The sequence below is a fragment of the Nansenia antarctica genome, assembly GCF_963989245.1.
Source record: "Nansenia antarctica genome assembly, chromosome: 3".
Taxonomy (NCBI): domain Eukaryota; kingdom Metazoa; phylum Chordata; class Actinopteri; order Argentiniformes; family Microstomatidae; genus Nansenia; species Nansenia antarctica.
Genome location: NC_137688.1, coordinates 14,758,929 through 14,770,218, shown reverse-complemented (window position 1 = coordinate 14,770,218; position 11,290 = coordinate 14,758,929). Strand labels below are relative to the sequence as shown.

The following is an 11,290-nucleotide window of genomic DNA, read 5'->3' as shown; positions in this document are numbered from 1 at the left end:
CCTGATTGCATAGTTTGTTGCATTGTTTTTAATTTTCTCAAAGTGGGTTTTGTGATCTTCGTTTAAGTGTTTCACTAATTTTGATTTGCATTTTTGAACTTCAGAGCATTTTAGGTCTCTGACTTTCATAGCATTTAGAATGTCCGAATTCATCCATGGTTCCGATCGGGTTTTAACCCTGGTGGTTCTCATGGGGGCTATACTGTCAATAATATTTAGGAATTTGGTTTTGAAACCTAGCCATGCCTCTTCAACCTGTGTGCATTTTAGTTCATCAAACCAGTCTTGATTCTCCAGTTTATGGTTTAAGGCCTCACTAGAATAGGATTTAAGGGATCTAGTGGTTATAGTTTTATGACCGCCAGCCTTGGGTTTTTGTTTTTTACGAGTGCAAAAGATCATGTAATGATCACTTAGCCCACATACAATAACCCCACTCTTGGAGATTTTGGACTCATCCGATGTTAGAATGAGATCTATGGTGGTTTGAGTAGAAATACACACCCTAGTGGGTTTGGTAATTTGTTGACGGAGACCGTGTAATTCAGAAAACCTAGTGAAGGATTTGAAAACGGATGCTTCATTTCTGAGCATGTCCGTGTTCAAATCTCCAATAAGAATCTTTTCCACACAGTCAACGTCATCCAAGCACCCCTCAAGAATATCATAGAAATCACTCTGATCGGGAGGTCTGTAGATAGAACCAACCAGCACCGGTTTTGCTTTGTTAAAGATAATTTCAACCCAAACAGATTCTAATTTGTCATGATTCAGGTCATCACGGGTGTTAAAGATAATATCGTTGTGAATGTACATGCAGACACCACCCCCATACCTGTTCCTGTCGTTTCTGATGACTGTGTAGTTAACTATTTCAATCTCTGGGTCTTTGATGGATTCATCAAACTTGGTCTCAGAGAAGCTCAAAATATGAACCTTGCTGTCATGGAACATTTCTCTGATTTGGTCCAGTTTAGGCACAAGACTGTTCACATTAAGGTGAACAATATGCAGGCCCTTACTGCTGTGTCCAAATAGAGAGTTTATGTCTTTGACTTGGAAATAGTCACCACCATTTTGGTCATCGTCACGTTGAGGATTGGGGGGTGGGGGGGGGCGCCCATTGTTCAACGGTTTCGTCGTAGAGTCTCCGGGTGGAGAAGGGGGGGGTCGTCGTCGGGTGGGGGAGGGAGGGGGGAATACCATCTTTCAGAAAAGTTAGGAAGATATTGTGAGTGTATTACTTCTATAGGTCCAAAGTTTGTACTGAATTGGGAAAAAACGGCGTTGAAGTATGCTGCACCCTCTGCTTGGAATCAGTTGCAAAATGACCTGAATCTTCAGGAGCTGGTTTCATTGTGTTATATTGTAGTGCTTTTCCCGTTGAAAGGTGGGCAAGATGGAAATCTATGTTTATTTTTTTACTTATCTTACTATCCTTGTATCTATTTTATTTTTATTTTTTATTTTTTTTGTCTTGTGTGTTTGTATGTGCTATCCTACCTTTCTGCCCGATGGATATGATTTTGTTTGTGGTTTCTTTTCTCCTATTGACATGCATTAAGTGTCCCTTGATGTTTATTTGAAACATAGATATTGACGGGAGTGGAACTATGTACAAGCCTTCTGGGCTTCGTTCCCTCCTTGCACAATCTCTTGTGTGCTAAATAAATAAACTAAACTAAACATTGGATGTATTTAAGGTAATTCTAAATTACTTGGAGGCTGGCACATCTGGCTGAGGATGTTTTTGACTGATTCATATTGCAGAATAATTGTGATGGATAGAGTGAGGAGCGTTCTGACAGGTTGTGCTATCATGCTATTATGTGAGGAACTTAAGGAAAATTATTTTTTCTCAGTTTTGACTTTTCTACTGGCTTACAACGTCGTTAGCATGTTTGCAGCTGAGTGGCTGTAAAAGGAATAGATGAGTAGGGGTTTGGGAAATTAAACTTGGTCGCTCCGTTCATAACAGCTGTCTTGTGTTTCCCCAGGTGAGGAGTTTGAGCTGTACTGTATGCATAACTACAAGACACTTTATATAATATTTATAACCTTCACATTTCTCACATCGGAGTGGATGCATGAGGGCACAGAAAGGATTAAGATGTCAGAGGATAAACAGACCGCAGATCGTCTAATTAGCCTGTATTTATTGTGAGAAATACAGTGCCATTATTTAATCAGCTACACATAAATATATGTGTATGAATAATAGTCGCTATGAATATATTACATAGCATAAATAACAAAGCCTGTTACCCAATATTGGCATGGATGTGAGAATATTTAATGGCCTATTGATGTAGTCTAGAATTAAAACATGGACCAAACAATGTAGCTCTCTTGTTCACTCTATTGGCACGCCCGTAAAACTGGAATCCCCCAGTTAGCAGAACATGTCCACACGCCAACACTTTGAACGGGTACGTTGTAAATTAGATTAAACCTTCAACATCGCTGCATAGGTGCATCCAATTACACCTGAATTAAAAATGGGCATATTGGCGCTGCAATTTGAACTCACCAACTGCCAAATAATTCCGGAACACTCACCACCTAGAGTGCCAAGTGTTCTATGTCGTATTTACCTAACAACAATATTTTGATTGGCTACAAAATGAAGCATCATCATTTATGCATTTTTGTTGAATAAAGTCAACCGTGGCACTCTAGGACGTTGAAAGTTTGGGCGACTTTATTTACCCTCTGCACTGAATAGGTAGCTTTGCTACAGTCACAACTGAACAGAGAAAAGACACTGAGAAAAGACACTGAGAGCCATTTTTCCAAGGTATAGATATATAGCTTTATTGTTGGGTAAAATGACAAGCGTGTATTTCCTCTACATAAGTAACAACCACATGAATCAACATACCATACATGACATGGCTATATGGAGAATGACCGGTGACTACGTCGCAGGTGGATGACATCACAATGCACTTGGTCAAGGATGGCAGAAGATGACTGAAAGGTGGTGGTGCTGCCGTTTTTCTTTGTTTCTTAAAAAGTAGGGTGCATATTCAATCAAAACCAAGGAACAGAGCCCTCAAACAGTGTATGAAAACTACCAATGTCGCAGACCTGGGTAGAAAAGTACAGTATTTGAGATAGTTGAAAATACTTTGAGCATTTGCTTGAGTCTGCCTTGAGTGACAGGCGGGCAGGTATTTGCAGTTTCGGGATTATTTCATTCGTTCCATTAAGCCAGGCAAACTCAGTCAAGCACAGCAAAGTATTTGGAATGATTTCAAATGCTATTTGAACCTAGGTCTGCTATGTTAATGGACTTACAGTCAACTCTGTTGCTATGTACAGATAGACACAATTAAGAAAAATGTCACAGGGACTATACAATCCTATGGGATTCAAAGAGAGGGAATCACCAAACAAAATAACGTGATAGAAAACGATTGAATAATTCACCAAAATAAAACCCAAAATAAAACATTGAATGTTCTTAATTGAAAATGTAAATGGGCATGTGCATAATACATTAACACCAAAAGGTCCAATATTAGATTTGAATAAAAACAAAAACAAAGATTAACATCAAATTGTGTGTTTGTCTCAGAGTGTTAGGGTGAGAATGCATAGAATGTGTCAAGCTAGGTAACTGTGTTCCTATCCTAAGCGTCAAAGAGGGCCAGATGCTTGCTAGCCTTGGTATCTTAGGTACAACTGATTCTCCTGACAATGCTCCACCTTGCAGTATTTCGAAAGTAACTGTGACTCACATTAGAAGGTTCTAGACCAAGGTCACTACCTACACCGACACTCTTGCTGAAAGTCCCCCTCTCTATACACTCGACTCCGCGAAAGCCACTACCCCAATCACCTAATCCATTGTTATTTCACAATACAGTAAAATAATAATGTTTAAAACATGATTGACACATATGCCTGGTTCCCACAGCACATTCTACTGAACACTAAGACTTTACTTAGGCCAGGGATGTTGGAATCGGAACATCATTTGTTCTACACACCGACCTTTTGACTCATAGCTTTTGACTCATAGACTCATGGGAAACTCAAATTCATTTATTCTACAATCCTAATCCGGGGATCCATTTAACTTGATCCATCCGCCGCCATTGACTTTGATTTCGGACACACACACAGAAAATAGAAATCACATGTCAAAGGTTAGAAGAAAGCCAGACTATCATAACAGACAACTAAATCTCTCCATCTCCACTTCAAAAGGGACAGGATCTCAGCGAGGGATCTTTTTAATTAGGCTGAAACGGCTCAGCGTCACATCGGCCGGTTGGAGATAAAGACATGAGGAGCGTGAGGATGTTTCTGGAATGTCTCTCACCGGGAGGGAGGGAGGGAGGGTCAGGGACAAGAGGGAAAGTGGCAGAGCTGCAGGCGTGACAGGATTAATTACTCTAATGACGTGTTGGGTGTGGTGTGGTGTGGTGTGTGGTGTGGTGTGTTTTCCTTCAAGGCACAGGAAAAGAGGAGGATTGTGGGGGGCGAAACGTAAGGGGGTAGTTTTCACATATTTGACTCCCTTGATTTATCAGGACATCGTTTTAGGTGATTATTTAGGAGGAAATCAGTGAGAGGTTAAAAAAACTAGAATGCAGCTACGTACTGAGCAATTTCGCTAATTTCAATAGAGATCGCCTAAAAGGTGATACCTTGGTGTCGACTGCTGTTGGAAATGGAACCACCCAGTTGGTTTTCAACATTACCAGATTTCAAGATTTCAATCTCAGCTTGCCAAAACAAATGCCAAACAATCGCTCCCTATTTTTTCGGATAAAGATCCCACATGTCCAATGCGATTTTTCGAACAGTTTTAGAATTTGGGTTTTGAGAAACGCTAACATTTTTAAATATCACACCCATAAATTATACATCTGCAACCAAATTCAGTGCAATTATATACCATAATTAACCGATTAACAACAGACAGGTCATCATCGCCTACGACGTTGCCTACGACTCGCCCACCCATACGACCACGTTGCCCTTCACCACATCGGTAATCTCGCAGTTGAGCTTGTTGAGGCGGGCGTCCAGGATGAAGAGGGACTCCCTGGAGGGGGTCATCAGGTACTGTCCGAACAACCCGCTTCCCGTCATCACGCGGCTCCGGCCGCTCCACGGCCACTCGGACGACCGCACGGCCTCCTTCAGGCTCTTGATCATCTTCACGTTGCCCGAGCTCAGCTCCACGAAGAGCGCGTCCGTCTGGCGGCCCGAGCTGCCGAACAAGTTGTACTGGTGGACCTCGGTGAAGGACGGCATGAAGGACACGTCCGACAGGTGCAGGTTGGTGTGGATGTCGAAGGGGGGCCGGATCTCGCCGCGCACCGTGATCGTCTGGATCCTCAGGAGGCCGTCGCGGTCGTCCACGGTGACCAGGTGGTGCCCGTCGGGGGAGACGTAGGGGGTCCCGGTGACGTCGCCGTTGGGGCCGACCACGGCGTCCGTGACGCTGTCGACGATGAGCTGGGGCTGGGTGGCGCCAGTTGAGTCCGGCCTGCAGTTGATGAAGTAGTAGCCTCCCAGGTGGGTGTATGCCAGGGACTTGGGGACGCAGTTGTACCCCTTCAGGCTGATGTTCTTCACGGACGACGTGGTCTCCAGGTCCATCTTGTGGAGAGCCGGCTCGTTCCTGTGGAGAACGATTCCGAACCTACACATGGAAAGGAAGGACGAGGAAAAAAAGAAATAATAGGTAGATTGAACTTCAAACACTTCGATAACATTTATTAGACATACACTACACGGTTATTTACTCCATTTTCTGAGTTCCAACAGGGAGGTAGGCCTACAGACCCACACCCCCGCAGAGCAAAGACCCATGAGACTCACAGAGAATTACAGCCAACCACCCGTCAAGACACAATTACACTTACTGTATTACTATGAATAGTATTACATTACTGCTGCACTAGAGCCCCGTCCTCCTCAGGAACACAGTAGGTGCCGACTTGGCCCTGCTCTTTACACAGATGAATGTCCCTATACGACGAGGATTTCAATTTGCACCACCTCCCCCCCATTACGGCCCTCTACAGGATTAAACGCTAGTATGAGTGCATTGGACGGAAGAGGTGTGAGGCTCTATTAGTTCTGATATGTCAGCTCCTCAGCTCCCGACTGTACTTGTAGTACTGGCTGGAAGTGCAGAGGACATCTATTAGTGGGCGCAGAGAGATTTCAGCTCGCTTACGGTCCGATCGTTCATCTGGGGCGATAAGACAATTGCTTTATACTGTACTATACCACCTCCCCCATTTCCTCAGTCGAGTTCCTCAGTGAAAGGCCATGTTATTGTCGGGGAGGAGGGAGGGGTGGATACGCTCCGGCTCCAACCAGCTCGGCCGCCATTGTCTTATCGGCCCAGTTGAGTGATCTTAGCGCGGCGAGCTGATATATCTCGCCAACCGTCTAATAGATTTTCTATGGGCCGTTATGAATCATTGAAAACTCTATTACGCATAGAAAATCCCAAGGAGAGAGTGATAATGAAACATTACAATTCACTCTTTTTAAGTCTGGGTGGGAGGGAAATGGGAGGTGGGGGGAGACAAGGGGATTGTTAGAGGGGTTGAATATGCGATGGCCTGACAAGGCCCTCAATTAAATGTGAATGCGATGTGATCAATGCTGACACGCACTTCAATCTCCCTATCATCCATCTTCTTTTGATGAAATTTCAATGGCTTGGCTCTGCAGCTTGTCCCCGTGGTGGTCAGAAGATGACTGTTTCACAGTGATGGAGCACATTATCAACCGTCTGAAGTAAAGCATTGATCCACTGATTGTATCGTCCATAAGGGGAACAGGCAGGGGGGTGTGCGGGATGGGTGGGCCGAGGCGGTCGGCGGTGGCGGCGGAGGCGTGGGTGGGTGGGGATTGGCAGCCATCAAATGAGGTATGACTGAGCTGAACCTCTAGTGGTGTATTGACTATAATGAGATAAGAGAGACTGGGAAAACTGCCCCCGGCCTTTCTCCTTGATGCAGAAACACAGACTGACGCTGTCATATCTAAATATAAATGTCATATAAAGTACAGTCTAGATATATGCCTATATGGCTCTGTATACTGCATATGGCTGTGCTTGGTTGAATGAAGTTGCTCTGTTTGGTTTGTTGAGCTTTACTCATATTCAGATTCTAGAATGTTCTGATGGAATCCCAAGGGATGATTCCAAGAGTTCTTTGAGGCGGCGTTTGAACCAATCACAGACAAGAACGAGCCCCGGGGGGGAACTGCTTGAGTTCAAAGGGAAACACATCGAGGGAGTAACGGCCGTTAGATCTACAAGGGGAGACCAAAGTGATTGATTGAGTGGGTCTAGAGGACAGAGCAGAGGGATTGACCGTATGATGACATATGGTAACAGTATGGGCAAACAGGACCACAGGTGCTGGAGCTCAGCTACTTTAGGCTTGGGGCTGTTTTTGTCTGGAGTTGATAGTCGGAGGGCTGGAACATTTTTAATCAGTCATCTACTCTGAATTGACTACAACACATTTACACTGATTGAATTATTAATGGTGGCTATGGGCAGGGGTGGGCACAGCCCACCCAAACATGTGTCCTGCCCACCCAATCAAAAGTTACGATTTTCTTTTCTCCAAAAAATGTATGTTAATATTCCAGGGGCGTGTTTGAATGGTTAATGTGATATTTGTATTTACTGCAGGGCCATATACTATGTCTCTCCATTTAGCGCTGCCCATAGCCACTGCTGGCCTTGCAACCCCCCCCCCCCCCTGTCGGCTCGCAGCTTGCGGCTTGCCACCACTAGCACCCCCCCTTGCACACCCACCAGGGGAGGCTGTTGGAGGTAGAAATCAGAGGTCAGGCTTGTTGTAATGCAGGAGCCTCTGCCTCCTCCAGCCTCCCCACTGTCACCCACATTAGCGGCCTGTCGTAACAGCGCCGTAAGGGACAACGTGAAGTAAAATAGCTAACCCAGCAGGGTACATTTGGACTTAGCTCCGTAATGTGTAAAGCCCAAATGAAAGAGTCCATTAGCACAGATCGAGGGACCCAGCACACCCACTGTGGTCTTAATAACAGAGTGATTGAGATCTGCATTAAAGGTCCATAGGACATTTGCCCCGCAGCCAAGCGATTATTCTCCCTAACAACAAGTCGTTGTGAAGTGCATTAGGGAGAATGGCAGTAAGAGGAGGTCTGGGTGCACGCCCCCACACTGTGACAGGAACCACTCAGCAACATCTGTGAACCCTGCATCGTCACCCAGCGCAGATCTGTTAATTAATACAAACAAACTAATTGCCGTTTTGTTTGTTGTTGTTCTGTTGGGATTGTGCACCGCACACAGACACACACAAACACACACAGACACACATCATACCATACACATACACCATACCCCCCCCCCCCCTCACACACACATACACCCACACACGCCTACACACGCCTACACACACACACACACACACACACACACACACACACACACACATACATACACACACACACACCCTCCCACCCCCCCACACACACCCCTACACACGCACACCCATATCCACCCCCCCTTACACACATACACAACACCCCCCCCCCCCCCGACCCCACACACACACCCCCCACCCTGCACCATTCCGCACTCAAATGTGGAGGATTTCTCAAAGGCTGAGTCATTATGTAGAGCATCGCCCAGTCGTGTCGGGTTAGAAGAGCCACACAGCCTGCGAGAGATGCGCGTCTCAAGCGTGTCTCACACTGGCGGCACGCCATCTAAAAGGTTGGACTCACGCCTATTTTTTCTGCGCGCCGCGTGTGTGAAAATTATCTGTTGATAGTCATGGCAGGAACCCCGCGTAGGCTATAATTATATTATGTAAATAAGTTAAAAGAACATCAGGTCAAGGGCAGTATTTTTCCGGTGATCTCTCTCTCTCTCTCTCTCTCTCTCTCTCTCTCTCTCTCTCTCATGTACAAAGATAAGGTAGCAGCTCCGTAGTTAGAGCCACAGCAGAAATGCTGTCTGTATGGACAGAGAGGTGAGGTACACGTTGAGCTGAGGTACACGTTGGCGCTGTGTTCGAGCCGTAAGCGTCCTTGTCATTGAACACTAAAGTGACCTTTACCTCCCCTTTACCTCCCCTTTACGTCCCCTTTACTTCCCCTTTACCTCACCTTTACCTCACCTTTACCTCCCCTTTACCTCATCTTTACCTCCCCTTTACCTCACCTTTACCTCACCTTTACGTCCCCTTTACCTCCCCTTTACCTCTCCTTTACCTCCCCTTTACCTCCCATTTACCTCACCTTTACTTCCCCTTTACCTCTCCTTTACCTCCCCTTTACCTCCCCTTTACCTCCCCTTTACGTCTCCTTTACCTCACCTTTACCTCCCCTTTACCTCCCCTTTACCTCACCTTTACCTCTCCTTTACCTCCCCTTTACCTCACCTTTACCTCTATTTTACCTCACCTTTACCTCACCTTTACCTCCCCTTTACCTCACCTTTACCTCCCCTTTACGTCCCCTTTACCTCCCCTTTACCTCTCCTTTACCTCCCCTTTACCTCACCTTTACCTCCCCTTTACCTCACCTTTACCTCACCTTTACCTCACCTTTACTTCCCCTTTACCTCGCCTTTACCTCCCCTTTACCTCACCTTTACCTCACCTTTACCTCCCTTTACCTCCCCTTTACCTCACCTTTACCTCCCCTTTACCTCACCTTTACCTCACCTTTACCTCACCTTTACCTCCCCTTTACCTCTCCTTTACCTCACCTTTACTTCACCTTTACTTCACCTTTACCTCCCCTTTACCTCCCCTTTACCTCACCTTTACCTCTCCTTTACCTCCCCTTTACTTCCCCTTTACCTCACCTTTACTTCCCCTTTACCTCCCCTTTACCTCCCCTTTACCTCACCTTTACCTCCCCTTTACCTCCCCTTTACCTCACCTTTACCTCCCCTTTACCTCCCCTTTACTTCACCTTTACCTCCCCTTTACCTCACCTTTACCTCCCCTTTACCTCCCCTTTACCTCCCCTTTACCTCACCTTTACCTCACCTTTACTTCACCTTTACTTCCCCTTTACCTCCCCTTTACCTCCCCTTTACCTCACCTTTACATCACCTTTACTTCACCTTTACTTCACCTTTACCTCCCCTTTACCTCACCTTTACTTCACCTTTACCTCCCCTTTACCTCCCCTTTACCTCACCTTTACTTCCCCTTTACCTCACCTTTACTTCCCCTTTACCTCCCCTTTACTTCACCTTTACCTCCCCTTTACCTCACCTTTACCTCCCCTTTACCTCACCTTTACCTCCCCTTTACCTCCCCTTTACCTCACCTTTACCTCACCTTTACCTCACCTTTACCTCACCTTTACCTCACCTTTACCTCACCTTTACCTCCCCTTTACTTCCCCTTTACCTCCCCTTTACCTCCCCTTTACCTCCCCTTTACCTCACCTTTACCTCACCTTTACCTCACCTTTACCTCACCTTTACCTCACCTTTACCTCACCTTTACTTCACCTTTACCTCCCCTTTACCTCCCCTTTACGTCCCCTTTACCTCCCCTTTACCTCACCTTTACCTCACCTTTACTTCCCCTTTACCTCCCCTTTACCTCACCTTTACCTCCCCTTTACCTCCCCTTTACCTCCCCTTTACCTCCCCTTTACCTCAACTTTACTTCCCCTTTACCTCACCTTTACTTCACCTTTACCTCCCCTTTACCTCACCTCTACTTCCCCTTTACCTCACCTTTACTTCCCCTTTACCTCACCTTTACCTCACCTTTACCTCACCTTTACCTCTCCTTTACCTCCCCTTTACCTCACCTTTACCTCACCTTTACTTCCCCTTTACCTCACCTTTACTTCCCCTTTACCTCCCCTTTACCTCACCTTTACCTCACCTTTACTTCCCCTTTACCTCCCCTTTACCTCACCTTTACTTCCCCTTTACCTCTATTTACCTCCCCTTTACCTCCCCTTTACCTCACCTTTACCTCACCTTTACCTCCCCTTTACCTCACCTTTACCTCCCCTTTACCTCACCTTTACCTCACCTTTACCTCCCCTTTACCTCCCCTTTACCTCCCCTTTACCTCACCTTTACCTCCCCTTTACCTCCCCTTTACTTCCCCTTTACCTCACCTTTACTTCCCCTTTACTTCCCCTTTACCTCACCTTTACCTCCCCTTTACCTCCCCTTTACTTCCCCTTTACCTCCCCTTTACCTCACCTTTACCTCCCCTTTACCTCCCCTTTACTTCCCCTTTACCTCACCTTTACTTCCCCTTTA

The 11,290-nt window shown here is 45.9% G+C and overlaps 1 protein-coding gene across 1 annotated transcript in view; it reads right to left on the bottom strand.

The window, feature by feature from the left end:
* Nucleotides 1-4,959: 4,959 nt before the first annotated feature.
* fstl5 (follistatin-like 5) overlaps nt 4,960-11,290 on the bottom strand; it is a gene marked incomplete at both ends in the record, with an annotated part of 134,528 nt that continues 128,197 nt past the window's right edge. The window contains one exon of the mRNA XM_080526953.1: nt 4,960-5,662. Coding sequence (XP_080383079.1) covers nt 4,960-5,662 — 703 coding nt within the window. The remainder of the gene's footprint in view (nt 5,663-11,290) is intronic.